This window comes from Myzus persicae, unplaced genomic scaffold (assembly GCF_001856785.1).
Source record: "Myzus persicae strain clone G006 unplaced genomic scaffold, MPER_G0061.0, whole genome shotgun sequence".
Taxonomy (NCBI): Eukaryota; Metazoa; Arthropoda; class Insecta; order Hemiptera; family Aphididae; genus Myzus; species Myzus persicae.
In genome coordinates this window covers 1,596,447-1,614,592 of record NW_019104266.1, presented here as the reverse complement: position 1 = coordinate 1,614,592, position 18,146 = coordinate 1,596,447, and the positions used below count along the sequence as shown (strand labels likewise).

The 18,146-nt window shown below is 29.1% G+C and overlaps 4 protein-coding genes across 8 annotated transcripts; 1 reads left to right on the top strand and 3 right to left on the bottom strand.

Annotated features, from left to right (window-relative positions):
* Positions 1–1,451: 1,451 nt before the first annotated feature.
* Positions 1,452–3,801, bottom strand: LOC111040673 (mitochondrial dicarboxylate carrier). The gene is made up of 8 exons (XM_022324665.1): positions 3,409–3,801; positions 3,019–3,146; positions 2,807–2,962; positions 2,581–2,747; positions 2,004–2,211; positions 1,860–1,940; positions 1,729–1,785; positions 1,452–1,676 (listed from the first exon to the last, which is right to left on the bottom strand). Exons 2-8 carry the CDS (start codon positions 3,118–3,120, stop codon positions 1,578–1,580), a joined length of 870 nt encoding a protein of 289 aa, XP_022180357.1. The 5' UTR covers positions 3,121–3,146; positions 3,409–3,801; the 3' UTR covers positions 1,452–1,577.
* Positions 3,802–4,887: 1,086 nt separating this feature from the next.
* LOC111040651 (protein FAM200A-like) lies at positions 4,888–5,358 on the bottom strand. The gene has a single exon (XM_022324632.1). The coding sequence runs from the start codon at positions 5,356–5,358 to the stop codon at positions 4,888–4,890; it is 471 nt and encodes a 156-aa protein (XP_022180324.1).
* A 1,885-nt stretch (positions 5,359–7,243) lies between these two features.
* On the top strand, positions 7,244–8,258 carry LOC111040623. Its single transcript, XM_022324583.1, has one exon. It carries the CDS (start codon positions 7,457–7,459, stop codon positions 8,138–8,140), a length of 684 nt encoding a protein of 227 aa, XP_022180275.1. The 5' UTR covers positions 7,244–7,456; the 3' UTR covers positions 8,141–8,258.
* Positions 8,259–8,292: 34 nt separating this feature from the next.
* Positions 8,293–18,067, bottom strand: LOC111040622 (diacylglycerol kinase epsilon-like). Of its 5 annotated transcripts, XM_022324581.1 has the most exons (10): positions 12,290–12,623; positions 11,961–12,141; positions 11,703–11,880; positions 11,436–11,566; positions 11,009–11,153; positions 10,724–10,941; positions 10,522–10,664; positions 9,965–10,448; positions 9,765–9,891; positions 8,293–8,608 (listed from the first exon to the last, which is right to left on the bottom strand). In XM_022324581.1, the coding sequence occupies exons 2-9, from the start codon at positions 12,132–12,134 to the stop codon at positions 9,769–9,771; spliced, it is 1,596 nt and encodes a 531-aa protein (XP_022180273.1). In that variant the 5' UTR covers positions 12,135–12,141; positions 12,290–12,623; the 3' UTR covers positions 8,293–8,608; positions 9,765–9,768. The 5 variants fall into 5 exon arrangements, with proteins under 5 accessions (XP_022180273.1, XP_022180272.1, XP_022180270.1 ...); XM_022324580.1 differs by lacking the exons at positions 8,293–8,608; positions 12,290–12,623 and adding an exon at positions 17,963–18,067 and having other exon boundaries at positions 9,659–9,891; XM_022324578.1 differs by lacking the exon at positions 8,293–8,608 and having other exon boundaries at positions 9,659–9,891; positions 12,290–12,621.
* Positions 18,068–18,146: the final 79 nt, after the last annotated feature.

Below are 18,146 nucleotides of genomic sequence, written 5' to 3'. Positions count from 1 at the left end.
AATAAATACCAACATGTAGGTAGGTAGGTAGGTAGGTAGGTATCTATTGTTATTCATAATGTGCACCTAAAATAATCAAATTATACTGTTACTACTTAAACATTATAGATAGAAGAAAACAATAATTAATAATATTTATCTTGATGAAGTCATTTTTTTTATTAAATTGATTCAATAGTTTTTGGATTCTGAGTGTAATGACAATTATATTAATTTTACAATGATGTATTTTTGGTGACTGGAAACACATTTTATAGTAAAAAAAATACTTAATTTTCAACTTCAGCTTTTTCATGGTAGGAAAGTAAAACCTAGTTGGTACTTTAGGAGACTTAAACTGTAACCCTACATAACAGAAATTAATATAATGTTATAAGAACCTTACAACATCAAAATTTAGTTTTATGCAGCGCATCCATAAATAATAAAACTACAATTTTTTACATCAGGAAAATAAAAACTATAATCGTTCATAAATCATAACAGAGATTAACAATTTTAAAATAAATAAATAAAAATTTGTTTTTAACATTTTAAGATCAGTACATTATTATTGCACAAATTTGATCTATTTGGTAATTTTTTAACGTGTCATAAATAAAACTGAATTTATAATTCAATTAATGGCAAGTATAAGATCAAATTCATTTCACATAAAAAAGTATACATTGTGGTTAAAAAAAAATTGTATACTAATCTAAAAACATTTTTTTTAAAGGAATGTTAATATTTCTTAACTTAGTCATAATTTAACAAAAAAAATAAAAGAATAATAACCGTTAGTTTTAAAAATTACAAAACATTTTATTAGAGTTTATAACAAAGGAAACTAAAGATATTTAGGGTCCATTATTATAAGCTTTATTGTGTACTAAAATTGGACCCAAATCACAAATCATTTAGTCTATATTATTATGTTAATTTATTACATCAATAAACTCTAAGTATACTAAAAAGCTTCAGGAATTTTAATATAAATTAACAAATAAAATTTGGCAAATTTTGGAAGTTCAATAATTTTTTTGGAAAATTCAAAATATATAGGAGCTTATTTCAGAAAAACATATTACTACAGCAGATTGGCTTCAAATATACAACTAAAATAATTATTAATTTGTTTAATAAGTTATTAAATTTTAAGAAAATCAATGTCCATCAAAAGAATCAAATTTTGGTATGTTTTTATCGTAATGATGTGTATTTATGAATATTTTTCTTAATATTATAAGATTAAAAAACAAACATTTTGATTTTATTGCAAAACTTATTGCTTTGGTTGCAAGGTCTATAAATTATCTAAATGTATCTGATTTTTTTTTTAATTTACTAGGTATTAAACATATAATAATGAACATTGCTTAGTGCTTAAACACAAATATATAAATAATAAGCCAACCCTCTCCAAAATAATTGTATTAGAATTTGTTCAGTATTGATTTATCAAAACAATATTCACACCTAGTATTTATTGCATGTAAAGTATCATTGAAGAATAAATAGATAAAATGTTTCATCAATAACATAAATTTTAAGACTTAATAAAAATATTGCATGTTACTACGTTTCTCTTATTGCAATTATGCTTTATAGTAACCGAAGTTCAATCGTAATTGTTCTAAGAAGACAAATGTAAGAATTGTTTGAGGAGCCAATCTCACAAATGCTGGAACATAACCCTAAAAAAAAAAATACATGTATAAAAATATTTTCAAGAAGTAATAATTTTACCTTAAAGAATCCCATTGGTCCAAGCTTTGCAGTGTATCTAACTAAATCAAGTGTACCCTAAAAAATGTACAGTTAAAATTTAAAAAAAATGTATCATTAAACATTTTTACTATATTATAATAACAACATACTGAAAATTCGCCTGGTTTAGCATTCATTGCCCGAGTTTTTAACACATCCAAAGGTTGAGTGAGGGTTGTCGCGACAGCGCCCTACAAATTTAGTAAATAATGAAAAATGCACCAGAAAAATAGTATAAATTTTGTTACACTTACAGCAGTTAGACTAGATAAAAAGTGTGTAGTAGAGTTATCACCAAAGTGTCCAGATGATAACAATAATTGTTTCACTTGATCATAGAAGGATAACTGTCCAACAGTCATTAGAACAGCACGCATTGTAGCTGTGGATGCACCCGAAAACAATCTGGTAAATCCTTCTTCTCGCCAAACACGTATAAAACCATCAAAGGCATGCTTGTAACTAACACCATTAAATTGTATTAAAATTTATTTTTTCTTTAAAAAAGTTAACATAAAGAATTAAGATGTGATGATTTATGATGGTTTAACTATATAAGCGTATACTGTTTCACATCTATATCTCATTTCAATAAATTATACTTTCTGTATTCAAAGTGTTTTCATAAATATCCATGTTGGATTGAATATTGACAGTCAAACTTTAATATCAATTGAAGGATTTTTCTACAGAAGTTGGTACAATGCACAAATCAAATAGATTTGAATCGTGAATGTGAATTTTCACTAGTAAATATATGCACACCAAAGCGTTATTAATATAATGTGAATGCTGAATAAATAAAATGTTAGTGTTTCATCAGATTCATACTTTCTACGTTTTTCCAGTGGTAACTTTACATCATTCTGCATTCGTACGTTAATCATATCAGCTGGGGTTCCAACAAACCCACCAGCTGCCCCTGCAGCAGAAGCCAATAGCACTGTTTTATAGAACAGAATGTTTTCACCAGGTTTGGTCATTGCTTGTTTTCCAACCTAAAATTACACATAATTCATTGCAAATTGTAAATATCAAAGACACTTTGCTACAATACCTCATATATTCCAAATCGTACGGTCGAATACGTCAGTTGTCTACATAATGATGCTGAAATACCTGTATACAGTGAAAATACCCCTTGTTCTCTGATAATTTTCATTGCCAAACGACTAACGGACAGTTTGCCTTCTTGTTGTGTTTGTAAATGTACCTGTGAAATAATCTCAAAATAGTTGGTTCATTCATTAATACACATTTAACATTTACCTTGAGCAAATCCAATGGATGTGTACAACATGCAGCACCAGCCGAACCAATACCACCGAAATACCATCGCGAAAACTTTTTACTTTTATCATTAGCTGCCATTTTATTGCTGTTCTGCAAAGCGTGACCTGAAGAAAGTTCAAAATTATTCACAAATAGGTAAAAATATATTTTAACTGGCAAATAACTATGACTGTTACTTAAAAAGTTAAAACTTTAAGAATTCTACATATTTTTAATGAGCGTTAACAAGTAAACATCATCAAAGCCAACTCTAATGCTGGTAATTTATTCAGAGGTCTGTCAAGGTAACAAAAAAATCCAAAAATCTAAAATCAAATGAAAATCCTAACAATCAATTTTCTGTGTATCTACAAGAAAAACTCTTACCGGAAGAAAACAGACGTAGTCGAAGTTCTGTGAATTACTTGCTGTTCCCGAACGTCCTCACACGAACTAACTTTTCAACTTTCCCCTCCAGTTCCGGTCATAATTAGTTACAGACTAATATTCGTTTCGGCCGTGGGGGAATATATTGGTACTTTATTGGTGTAATAAGTATTTAACGGAGTGGTGACTGCCGGTCTTTAGTACAACCGTCTAATGTCTACATGGTGTGAAGAGGGGTGAAGCCGTGAAGGGCAAATTGTGATAAGACAATGACAAACAAGTTACAAGATAAGAAAAATGTTTAAAAAAATCAAAAAATGTAAATCTACAGCAAACCCTACGCATAAACATATTGGTATAATATTAATACGTCTATGACCCTACGAATAGGAAACGACCAACGAGTTCGTGATTATCATTTATCACAGTCCACAGGATTGATATTATTATCACAGATTAATTGATTATATTTTGGAAATATAATCTATGTTAATATTTTCATTTTTCACCTTGTCCAAAGCACAGATAAATAGATCATACGGTGTTACGGAAGCGCACTTGTAGTGCCACATAGAAAAAAATATTATCTCTGAATTTCGACTTAGAGACTCGACATTTTTGAATTTGTATCTCAAAATATTATACTTCAGCCGTGATAGAGACATTTCACGTAATCAATGACTATAATGATAATATACTCATACACATTATACCGGAATCGCAGAAAAAAAGACCCAGGAAAAAGCCTGGTAAAAAATTAAATATTAATGTGAACACATGTATACTCTACTCCTAATTAGTGTAATTACCGTGTGGAGTGAACTTATAACAAAGTATAATATATTATAATGAAAATAATGTCATAAATTATTATCATGTGTAATTTTCGTATAAATGTAGAATGTATATACGTACTGAATTTTTTTTTGATTTATAACTTATAAAACCGTATATTATGTATAGAAGAGTTCATATTTATACTTATTTTTTTTTACTATTACAATATTTTGTTTTTATATAATTTATAGTCAAGCATAATCCATGTACAGGCATAAAATTATTTTTAATTAAAATTTTTCATTGAATAAATAGGTAAAAAATAGTTTCTTATTACTTGAGTATATGAAAATTTCCAATATTGACTATATTAATTTATGAATAATTTATTACTAATTAGGAGTAGAGTATAGATCAGAGGTTCCTAACCTTTTTTGACTCACGGCACCCTTAATCATTTTCTAAAAATCCGGAGGTACCCTCCTATAGACTACTTCGGTTTTATTCAGCAGTGCATAAGTATAAACAAAAGTAGAAGGTAGGTATATAGTATATAGAAATATTATATTTTATAAAACTAATTATTACATTGAACATTAACTATATATTTGTATTTTTAATTATTATTTCATAATATTATTTGATTATCAAGATTTATTAAAAATTAGGGAACTTATGGAACTAATGTGACACTTGGGCTTGTTATTTTTTACACAAATCTTTTATTTGTGATCGAATAGTTGAAAGACATACTCTCATTTCTTCTACAATGAACTCCATTTTCATTCGTTTATTTGTTTTTATGTTAACAAGAGTGGAAAATCCTTGTTCACATAAATATGAAGTCGAAAACTGCAATAATATTTGTAGAGCTCTTTTACCAATTTTATCGTGACTTTTTTCAACATGAATCCAAAATTCACTACCTGGAACATTTTTATATTTTGATAAAAGAGTTCGATTGTTTCGTATTTCAGCGAGCTCTTCTTCTTCTTCGAGGCTGAATTCAGTTAAACTTATATTTTTATCAAATGGGTCATTTATCCAATCATACTCGGAAATATCCAAATCGGGAAAATACTTGTCTAAACTTTCTTCTAAGGCAGTTAAATGCTCCACCACAAATTTCATAACTTCGGAACTTTCTTGTGTCACAGATAATGAAGGAAACATTTCAAATTGATTTTTTTGCACACGTTTTTTCTAGATTTTTAATTTATCTTTAAGAGTAAATAATAACTTACTACACGATGTTAATATATTTTCATTTGGTCTTTGCATGGTACTTGAATTTATTTGATTTGAAAGTATTTCACCATAAATAAGTTGTAGAGTGATAACTTTATAACAGTCCACATCGAAGATTCAATGATATGCATGATAGCAATCAAACTAGTTTTAACTAGTATTAATATAATCTGTGCTAGTATGAACATTGAAATTGATTGTACAACACAATATTTCTACAAATTATACGAAACAAATTATATGTTTTATTTTATAGTCTGTTTTATTACACACACTGCTATATTTATCATGAAATCATTTTTTCTTAAAAATATATTTCAAATAATTTCACGGAACCCTAAATAAAGTTCGCGGCACCCTGGTTGGGAATCTATGGTATAGGTACATGTAATCACATTTAAATTTAATTTTTTTTCCGGGATTTTTTTCGCACCTACCATTTTACCGATATCAATATAATTTAAAACATGTTTACATTAGATTGTTTAAGATTTTAAGATGTTAAGATTTGTTTTTAGAATAATATGGATAAATTATTTGATATTTTTAATTCAACAGAAACACCAAATGGATACAATGGACGCCCCCCCTCCCAGAGGGATAATTTCCCCCCCGGACAAAAAAAAATAAATATTAAACAACAATAATATACAATGCAAATAAATAAATGTACCTACAAATGATTAAATTAATGTATAAATATAATGAAAATAATAAAATAATAATATAATATAATGTATAAAACTTTCACATAACTTTTTTAACCTATCATCTTTACTTAAATTATTACGAAAAGCTCCTGCTCTATAGTTTAAAATTTTGATTGATGCACTTGAGTTGCTCATCTGTAGAGCTTCAATAAAAAGCCAAAGAACCTATTATCAAACCTATTATTATGTGTAAAAAAAAGGCATATTGAGTCGGGGGGAAACGGCTCAGTCTAGGGGGGGAAACGTCCAGTGCCGTTAAGATTCTAGGGGGGGAGCAAGGGTAGGGANGGGGGAAGCACGGGGGGGAAAAGTACCGTATAGAAGTAGGATTAAATCCATTACCATTTTGTTTCTGTACTCTACCAAACCACCTCTCCAAACAATCTTGACTCAACCGATGGGTACACAAAGCATACTCTTTATTTTTAGATTAAGAGTTTCCCATAACATAATATTTAAGCCACTAATTATAATTAACAAAGATCACAGTCAGAATCATAATTGTAGTATATGTCCACATATTTTTTTTCCACGACATCATCATTAACATAGGAAAAATGATTAAAGAACATATTATGTGTAGCTTTTAGAAGATGAGGAGGATCAAAAATATATATAACTTTTTGTCTGTCAACTTCAAAATATGGCTCATTAGGAGTAACTTCGGCGAAATTGATATTCATTGAAGAACGACTATGACAGTACAGTATGCAACATCTATGGCCACTTGCATATTATATTAAATCATCCATGATTCAAAGTATTCATCCATAGTGTTGTATGTAATTAAATAACATTTTAAAATAAAATAAATGTTTATGTGGTTCAAGTCATTTTGAATAATTAATATTGCAGTTTAAAAACCCATAAATATATAAGATACAAAATCACAAATGACATAACCACATTTTTGATTTTACTTACATAGTTTGGATTTTGAACCTTTGAAAGAAAATTGGAATTGGAATTTTGGTGGGAACATCAGGAAAACAGTGTCGCCATTTATTTTAGAGAAAGGGAGTTTACAATATTGGCACACGGGGGGATGGGGTCAGTAAGCCGGGCATCGGGCAGTTGGGTCCCCGAGATAACAGCCGTTATCATCCACGGACTAAGATATTATATCTTAGTCCGTGTTATCATCCCATATCTGAGTCCACGCTTCAAAATTATAGCATTACACTTTCTGATTCACGATAGCGGGAACACATTAAAAGTTTAATCGAAAATCTCGACTTAGTGACTTTTATTTACGCCTAGGCTACTAGCTGTCTGGCTCCCCCTGTCCTTTACGCCCTCCAACCACTGATGCGATGTCCAACGTGGACGTCTTGGAGCAATTGCAGCTGGTGCTCAAGCCCGACATGCCGGACAGGCGGCTCGTGTGCGTCGAGGAGACAGACACCGCCAAAGCGGACATGATCTTATCGTTTTACATGTGGTACGCGTTCACGAAGACTGACCTGCCCGTGCAACTGATTGGTACCCGGGACTCGTACGGTCACTACCAGAACGTGGGCCTGAAGTTCCATTACAACCTGCTGTCAATGTCCAATCAAAGTCGATTTGAGTACGTCGATTCTGTCGAGTGCATTAACGATCTGTTTAACTATACGGGTGACCTGCTTAAAAGATACCCCACCGGCCCTACCTACATGGTAGTGGATGATATTAGCTCATTTTTGTTGTTAGGCGCGACGTTAAGTGACATTATTACATTTCTGATGTATGTCAAGCATGAACCGCGTCTTCGCTTAGTTATTGGCTGTTGGAAACATAAGGATGATGAATCAGCTAAGAGGCTAGCATCTGCTATATCGCATACAGCCGACATCAGGGTGGCACTGGCACCATTAGTCACAGGGTTTTCTAATACTGCAACAGGCACAATGAGGATCACTACACATGAATCACAGTGCGGCATAGAAGAAGTGTCTTATCTGTACAAGTTAGCCGACAATGGCCTTAAGTTAACATTGAATTCAGGCACTGTTTGATAAAACCATTAGGTTTTTAAACATTTTATAAGCTGTTATAAAGTGATATGATTTGATGCATACTATTTGTATAAAATGAATTAATTATATACTGTAAATAAATATCAACTAAAAATAACTTGTCTATTAATTTTATTAAAAAAATGTATACAAGCAAACAAACACACAATAATAACATGATATTAAAAATTCAACAATCATTAGCAATAACAACAGATCAAAGAAAATCAAAAGTAATTCATAACAATGAAATCTTTCTTAACAAATAAATAATAATATAACGTTCTTCTTTATAATATGAAGGAAAATTCATTATTTTACACAATTTTATAACACTCATCTACAATCTAGAAATCTTAATAAGGTACATATTACATATACAGTGTCTTGTGAGTATATACCCATTAACCGTAGAGGGAAACTCGCCACACGGAAAAAAACCCATTTTTTTGCAGTTTTACCTATAAACTAAAATAAAATTTTAAAAATTATGATATAACTGAAAATAAAACGGTGAGATCAATATTTTCAAAAAAATAAACTTCAAAATGGATATTTTCAATTGCTTAAAATATATAAAACGAAAATATAATTTTTTTAAACTTTTACAAAAAAATTTAATTTAATAATGAAATATATGTAGTCCTTGTCTCTGTGAGTAAAAAAAAAAAACAGATTTATGATATATTTATTTTGTTAGGAGATACTACAATTGGTAAATCAACACAGGACACTGTATAATATTGGTATACATTTAATCAATAAGTGTTATGCGAGTATAAAAGAGTTTATCATAATATCATTTTTTAATATTCTATATTTATATCAGATCAAAATGTATTAAATTAATAATAGACAATAGTTAAATGTTAAAAAAAAATGGTAATCCATACTCAATGAATTTTTTTCAAATTAGGAATGTGAAATGTAGTATTTACAATTACATTGTTATTACTTATTATTAATATAAATTAAAATAGGTACAACATAATGTACTTAATAACAAATAAAACAAATAATTAATATAGTTTTATATTTCGGTTATCAGAGATTCACCACAATTTCGGTAATATATTTAATTTTAATCCAAATTATTGTAATCTTTTAAAAATGATTTTGTTTCATAATGAATTAAATAAGAACTATTCAGTATTTTAGTCTACAAAAAGAAAGTCAAAATGTTTTTTCAAGAAGTACCAAATACCATCAGTAACCATAATTTATCTCAAATTTCATTCAAAATATATTTAATGTTTATAATTTTAAAATTTTAACAATTTGATGAAAATGTCACTTTTTTATCTAAATTACTAAGAAAATATTAGTAAATATGAACAGTTGTACAGTGCAACTGTACAGAGTATCAATGTTAAAAAAAAAAGTAAATATTGGTATATTTGGCACACCAATTAAGTTATAGTTGCTCCAAGTCTTAGCTAAGTCCAAATATTAAAATTATGAGAATCAGAAAAGATGACATGAACACTCATATTATTAAAAATAACTTTAAACATTAAATAATAACTAGTATTATAATTTAAAAAGTGTGATATTGTTAGCAGTAATGTTAAAGCCTCCTCAAAGTCAATGGACGGTATGAGACAAATAATAATATTAGTTTTACTTTGTTAAATTATATTTGACAACTTCAAAACTGTAGCTTGGTTACACCGCTTAAGCTCAAATTCACACTTTGGTTGGAGCCAAGGTTCTCCATCAACCTGAACTGGTAATTTTTGCAATAATTTTACCTGTCAATCGTAAAATTCTTAAAATCAAGCAACATAAATTTATCATTTGCATCAAAATAAACATATATCTTACTCTGATCACAGATGCTTGACCAATTCTAATGGGTTCAGAAATTCCCATTTTTAGCTGTGCTATATGAATGGAAGATCGTATGCCAAGTACTTCTAACAATCCATCATCAATGAATTGAGCACCAAACTCATTACCATCATTAGCTCCTAATTTCCATAAGTTCACGCCGGCACCCCAAGATTCAATATTCACAATTACAATGGATTCTATATCTGGTAAAACTATTTTTTTGTCATCCATATATAACTCAATCATATCAGGCAGTCCTTTACACTGATGTTCTAGAAATTGTTGAGTGCCACACCCTACATATATCATCTTATTCAACAGTGTACTATTGAATAAATATAATGGTGACTTTCTAGTCCGATGAAAATCCAATGTTATTTGAGCGTCCAAACCAATTCCTAAATAATTGTACATTGTGATAGTGTTTGTTATTTTGATCTTCTTCAAAACATTTGACAAAATGTTCACTTTCCATCTAGTAAAAAATAATGAGCATTATTATTTCAGTTCATTTCCTTTCTATAATAAAATAAAAAAATTGAATTAACCTATCTAATTTTATAACTGAAATATTATCAAGAGAATTCACTATTCCGGAACAATCAGAGTCAGAATATGAAGTTCCCCATCCCAAAACTCTAGACAAGTCATTGCCTGTACCAAGTGGTATAATACCTACAGCAGGATCAATCTGAAAATGTTAATTTCATTATTAATATTTGTACCAAACAATGATGGATTTATAATTACTTTTAATTGTAAATTATGAATGCTGTTTAATACACCAGCTACTGTACCATCACCACCAGCAACCAAGACAAATACAGATTCCAGCTGTGTATTTTTTAACCAATCTAAAGCTTTTTCTGGTGGGCAGTCAATAACATCATACACCTGTATAGGATTTAGTAGACGCCGGAAATGTGAAATTATTATAGCTCCATCATTATTACCAGACTTCTTGTTGGCTAAAATATTACACAAAATATATTTGAAAATAATAATATTGGACATTATTTTATAAAATATGCTTACCGAATATGATTAATGGTGTCCAGTTTTCCCAACCAGGGTGAGTAATTTTTTCAATTGTTTGCTTGGATATATTTTTAAATCGATTAGTTGTTTTTATACAAAATGGTGGTATAATATATTTGCGATATATTCCAAAATCACATTTCTAAAACGAATTATAACAAAAAACCATGACTATCAAAAAATAATAAAAACAGTTATTGATTAATGTTTCAATAACTTTTTAATATAAAATGTTGTTTGGAAATCTAAGTGAAATTTCTAATTTTAGTCATATTTTATTAGTTATAAATAGCAATATAAATTAATAAATATAAAATACACCTCACAATGATTAAACAAACATAAACATAATACTTTACTTTTACTTTTACTTTCAGTTTAATGATTGTAACTGTAAACATTATAAGAAGTGATTAAAAAGTACCTGGCTAAATTGAGTTATACAATTTTCATGTAAAAATCTCTGGCACCATATACATTGAAAAAAATGCCCAAGAATACTATCAGTGTCATCATCCGAGGAACAAACACAACATGCAACATCAATTAACAGAGCTATAAAAAAAAATACATATGAAAGTCGGGTAACTGTGCCACATTACTATGACAGAGCTATAAAAAAAAATGTAATAATTAATAATAACTCAATAATATTTAAATATTAACTATGTTAAATTATTAAATAAATTACACTTGTTCCAGTGGTGTATGAAAGTCTTAGGTGGTCTATTGGTACTTAAAATCTTACAGCATATTCGTTTGTTAGCTTTTTTTACACAGCCTAGGTCAACAAAAATCCCACAATTATCACAGTATCGAACTTTAGATCCATGAGTTAATGTATCACATATGATACAGGCATTTGGATCCTATAAATAATAATGATCAGTAATTTGTTTTTATAACATTATATGGAATTATATACCCAGACTTATTGTATAATACTTACACTTAATATGTAAGTTGGTTTTTCAACCCACACATGAGATGATACACCTTTATCAGCCACATCATTTTCAGGAGACAACCATCTGAACGCTTTAATACTGAGAACAAACACTACAATTGCGATTATAAATGTAATTATACTGGATGTCACTAAATCATCTGTATCCAAATACATGGTAAATCTGAAATAGGTAAGTTTAAAATGAAAAAATGTAATTAAAAAAACCCACGGATTTAATACTAATATTATTCCGAAAAACGAGTATACAGATTCATAGATGTATACCTAATACATAAAAACAGCTAACTAATTATGTAAGTAGGTAGTACCATTATCGATTTACTTTTCAAACTCTGCTAAGCTGTATCCATTCCTATGTTAAAAAATGAAAATACAACTGACATCGTTTCGGCGTTGAGCAGTATTCCGCACACATTATCTGACTTTTTGGCAATTTAGAATAATATAATGCTAAATGCGCAAAGGCTTTTGTTTGAAAATGCGTATTGTGTACTATGAGCGGTAGGTATTGTCCATATGATACACAAAGCGTTTTGGTTTTATTTTTATCATTTGAAAATTGCTAGTAACTTGTAGAGTATTATTTATTTATTTCATTTAATTCAATCCAAACACCAAAATATAAATATCTAAAAATGATAACAATTTCATATCAATCCGATTAGGAGGTAAAAAAACCGCTTATTATAGTTATTACTAGCACATTAATAGGGAGGTAGAAGTAGTAGAACTTATCACATGTCAGTATGACACACATAGATAACGTCAAAACCGTTTAAAAATTAAAACTTTAATTTAAACCGACATTATGCCATTATATAAATTATAAAGCTGACCGAAGTCTACATATTTGTATTTCAACATATTACACCCTTAAATTTTTTTATATATACAATATATACCTAATTTATACCCCCAGCTGGCTTATTCTAAAATACCTATTAAAATCTACGAACATTTTAGATTTTGAGCGTTGCGATATTGCGATCTACCTATAGTAATTGTAATACTATACCTATATATTGATTTTATGAAACATATACGATGATGTTTTTTTTCTGCCTGTCATCCCATATTAGGGCAGTAAAAATTGTCTACATAGGCATTAGGCGCCGTGACTAGACGTCTAGACTTCATTCGCAGCAACAGCCTATAGCTAATAGCCGGCTCTAACTAAATGAACCAAAAAAAGCCCTATAAACCAAAGGCCGTATTTTTTTTAAAGCCCCCTCTGTACCAATGAAATATTTAAATACTTTTAAAAAAAGTCTGGATTATCTATTTAGAATTTAGAATCCACAGTACTTGCAGTACTTTTTAGAGATTAAATTAAACTCTAAAAATATTATTCATCTACAGCCCTACTGCAGGATTACGCGACCGAGCTACAAATCAAAAAAAAATAACACCACAATAATATAATATCCAATAATAAATTATGCGGACTAGACCGTCGTTTGTCTCAAGTCCTTACTGATTAGGTTTTTCCTAAGTCAGGAACTCAGGAACATAAATCTTTGTAGACTTTCTGTGCTAATCATAACAATGCACAAAAGCTAACTGAGTTATAAACCGAATGAGTAACCGACAAAATAATCAATTCGAGTGATAACAATATGCTAACGTAAGCCGTAAGGTAACAGGAAAACAATGAACGTATTATTATACATTGATCATCGCTAAAGTTCGATAAAAAAAGCACTTAAAATAAAGTAAAAAAACATAAATAATGATTTTTAAAAAAGTCATCATTTGATCACTGATTTTGTTTTATCCATTTAACTTGTGATTTATATTTTAGCATATTATATATTACTATTGCACATTTGCACATCAATTATTAAGAATGATAAAAAAATATTGCATCAAATTATAATAACAAATTTACAATAATATTAATACACTATTCGCCATATATTAGGTGTCTCAATTTCTTTAAATAAATCAAATAATTATGGTGGAGTATGAATTTTTGACTTTTGGCATTTTTCTTACAAACAAAATGTACAACAAACCAAAAATAAACTCGTTAACACAAAACACCTGAGTACTAAATACTAAAAACTAAATACTCGTACATCACATAATTTCTTGTCCGAATCATATCGATTTTATCTTTTCGAACATTATAAAGTGAAAATCGATTTGATCCATTTTTACTGACTTTATTATTTAACAATAAATATTCATCTTTCAAATATTTAAAATACGTAGATACCTAAAGGTAACACGTATTTAATATTATATTAAAACAAAATATTAATAACACTCCAAAAATCAATAAAAAGTAAAACATAGCCAATAAAGCATTAAAAAAAAAACAAAATACTATTTCATATACCTATCGGCTATCACATATACGTAGGTATTAAACAAATCTATAGCTGATGTAGGACTAATAGAAAAAAAAATTAAATAGGTATCTACAGCATCTTAACTCAATATAGCCATCACTCATCAGTCATCAGTCATTATCACGCCGGGTAAATAATTTTAAAATAGATATTAAATTTCGTCAATCAACCAAGTACTTAATAAAATAGATAATTTTATCATTTATCAAAACAATATTGTTTTTATACCATACATGTTAAGTAAAAGAGAAAAGACAACACATTAACATACATTTTTGGAGTTTATTTCCAGGTCAATAATATTGAAGATCATTCCAACATTTTTTTTTGGGACACCGATACGTATGCCAACCATACTCTATATTATATTATAGTACCTAGGTACTGTTTATATACGTCTGTATCAGAATTCCAAGCTGAGCCCAAAAATAAACTAGATTACTATAGTCACTATAGAGACTGGAGTTCTCAATAAAACGACTATACACTTCTAAATTGTGTCCGGAGTCCCAAAAAAAATTATATTTTTCAGGCGGTAAATTTGACCGGTAAGTTGGGTCCCGTTTTGGGGGACGCAAGTCAGCCATATTATTATCATCGATATTATCTTCAAAAATCATTAAAATCGATAGTATCGTGTCACTAAAACCGATAGTTCATAAATTGTAAATTCAGTATGATTCGATAATGATTTATTATGACAAAATGTTTAACATGCATTTTTAAATTTTTTAATAATTTTTTATTATATTATACTATATTTATTATGACAAAATGTATAACATGAATTTTTATATTATTATTATTATTGCAATTATTATTATTTTGATGGAAAAATGTATAACATGCATTTTTATATTATTATTATTATTAATATTGCAATTGAATTGAACTATTAATTTATTATAACCATTTTTATGTTGTTATTATTAAAAATTAAATTTGTATCATCAATGTACCTTTTTATAGCGATTATATCGATATTTTCGGGACGCAATTAGCTCATAGAAAAAGGTATATCGGGACGCAAATACGCTATGATCTTTTTGAATCTTTTTTTTGCGGGACGCAACTTACCTACTGATAATAATTTTGGACGCAAGTAGTATGCTCCCGTTCGAATTAGGTCCGTATACTGCAACGACATGGGTGTATGTGAGTATTGGAGGTACTGATAATATGTAGGTAGTATTTTTATAACATTTTCAACTATTCAAAATTCCATACATTATTTTATGTAGGTAGTAGGTACATATTCGAATATATAAAAAAAAATTTCGAGTGGTATTTAAAAAAGTGGAATATACACATATATGTTATGTTCTATTAAATTAAAATAATTATTTGAGTAATCACTGTAGTTTTTGAAAAACCCTAGGGGCTAGGGCAGTAGGGCAATCATATGTTTCCCTGTAAAAAAGTATTTGATAAATTCCGTACCCCTTGTAAAAGAGGGGAGTCTCACCTGGAACCAACTAGTATAGACTATAGGTGCATATCAGGGAAGGATCCAGGTGGGGACTAGGGATCCAGCTCCCCCCCCCCCNCTAGTCCCCCCGACATATTATTTCCCAATTTTTTTAATAATTCTACAGATCCTGATACCTATTGCTATGTTTCAAATTACATGTATGTCTGATAATATAATATATTATTATACGTATCATTCTGGGGTGCTCAAACAAAGATAGTACCTTAGTTCATGGTGGACAGTGATTCCAACATTGTAATTTTACATTATCAAAAAATTATGCCCCCCCTCTAGATCTATGTTCTGGATCCGTGCCTGGGACATATTATCCAGGGCCCAACTTTATGTTCAGTATGATTTTTAACACAGGACTCAATTAGTACACAATTCTAATTTGGGACTTGACTATAGTGGTAGGTATGCCGGTATGCGACAGTTTAAACCACAAACCTATTCACACCGTTATTAATTTACTATAACTGTTTAACAATTATTAATATAATAATATAGGTAATACCGATGTTTTTGGCAAAATGAAAAATATATGTAATAGCCAATAGGTATCCAATATACATATCTGTTAAATATAAAATTATATGTGGTTGCATACATTGGTATTGGTTTGTATAAATTTAAACAGTTACATTTCGAAATCGATCGGCTTGAATCGAACATAAATGTATTATATTTTATTATCTACAGAGTACCGGCTACCACTGAACGTCGATCCGCGCTTTTGATGCATATTGCATGCGCTCATATTGCTCATATTCATCATTCATGTAACTTAATACCTACGTTTATATTTAATGGTTTTTATTTTTAGGTTAAGTGCAGTTATTGTTTAGCGAACTACTTGTTTACTTAACAACCTAATTAAAATTAATAATTAATATATACCTAATAAATAATAATGTAATGTAACATAGTATATATATACATAGATCATACTAGAGTACTAGACCAATACAAAATATATACTAACATACAACCTGAAATACTTAACACATATTATGGTAGGAACTATATTATAGGTTCCTATAGACATTTTATTAATTGTTACCTAATTATTAGAGGGGACTGACGACGACAGGAGAGCATCGTAAAGAAAAGTTGTAAGTGACAACTTAGTACAGGTAGGTACCTACTTACAACTCACTTGGTAATACCTATCAGTGTTTAATATAAATTAAAATTTGTGTTAATAATATAGCTATTTTAAACCGTTATAAGCACCCAAAATTGCGGAATAAAAATCCCCGAGAAAAAAAATCCTCAGACTACAATATTACTCACACAAACACATCAAATTATTGAACTTTGTGTCAGGTTTGTGAGTTGCAAAATTAATATTTTACATTTTTTGAATTCGGTAAGCCACAATATTAGGAGACAATCTAATAATAACTAACAGTGAGTTTACGACTGTTTGATAATTATTTTATTATTTGTATTATTTGACGTTAACGATTATTTGAAACATTTGTATATTATGTTTTTAACTGTGAGTTCCTACCTAAATTAATTTACTATTATTTGATAATTATTTTTATTTTATAATATTTTAAATGTTTCATCGATAAAAAGTAAACCTTATTAAAACGCTTCCTAATAATATTTTGTTTTTATTATAGTCAAAATATTATAAGAAACGTAGGTATGTAATATTTTAAATTTTCAATCCTTAGCTATAAAAATTGAACATTTTCTAAATTTCAAGTATAGATTACTACACTTCAAGTTTATATATTTGTAATTAAATACTAATAATGTTGGTAATTACACTAAGCAATTAGAGTTAAAAAAAATATTTGTTCAGTGATTTGCAAGTGAGTAATATTGTAGTCTGGGGATTTTTTTTCAGGAGTTGCTCACTGGGGGATATTTTTCCGTGTATTTTTTCCCCGGGGATTTTTATTCCGATTACCAGGTACCCAATACCAGTAAAAGTGTAAAAAAAATTAAAAAATGCAACGATATTTTTAAGCTTTCGAATTTCATGGAGAAAAAACCACGTTGTCCGCCGACGACAATTTTATATTTATAAACAATTGGGCTGCTGTAAAAGCTGTCTGCAACTATATATTATCATAAAATACGACATAGAGTTACACCTTACACATTTAGATTTATTTAGCTTTAATACCGTAAATTACCTTTATGCAACCTGCAGCTGGCGATCGGTAATTATAAAACAATGCTCGATTGAATTTCAGACGATCGAAACGTGTCGATTCCGATTTACCGGTATTTGGGCGGTCGATGGTCGGATGGTCTCACGATCATTTCGATCATTTCGATATCGGCCTAGACGAGGTAACCAAATATAAAAATCATACC

What these genes read in the sequence shown, in the direction of transcription:
- LOC111040623 (XM_022324583.1), top strand. Translation starts at nt 7,457, where the DNA reads ATGTCCAACGTGGACGTCTTGGAGCAATTGCAGCTGGTGCTCAAGCCC.
- LOC111040673 (XM_022324665.1), bottom strand. Translation starts at nt 3,120, where the DNA reads ATGGCAGCTAATGATAAAAGTAAAAAGTTTTCGCGATGGTATTTCGGT. An exon ending in ATCCATTGGATTTGCTCAAG is followed by an intron (nt 2,963 to 3,018) that starts GTAAATGTTAAA and finishes ATTATTTCACAG; the next exon opens with GTACATTTACAAACACAACA. An exon ending in GACCAATGGGATTCTTTAAG is followed by an intron (nt 1,677 to 1,728) that starts GTAAAATTATTA and finishes TTTTTTTTTTAG; the next exon opens with GGTTATGTTCCAGCATTTGT.
- LOC111040622 (XM_022324580.1), bottom strand. Translation starts at nt 12,134, where the DNA reads ATGTATTTGGATACAGATGATTTAGTGACATCCAGTATAATTACATTT. An exon ending in CATACACCACTGGAACAAGT is followed by an intron (nt 11,567 to 11,702) that starts GTAATTTATTTA and finishes TTTTTTTTATAG; the next exon opens with CTCTGTTAATTGATGTTGCA. An exon ending in TTCATAATTTACAATTAAAA is followed by an intron (nt 10,665 to 10,723) that starts GTAATTATAAAT and finishes TAACATTTTCAG; the next exon opens with ATTGATCCTGCTGTAGGTAT.
- LOC111040651 (XM_022324632.1), bottom strand. Translation starts at nt 5,358, where the DNA reads ATGTTTCCTTCATTATCTGTGACACAAGAAAGTTCCGAAGTTATGAAA.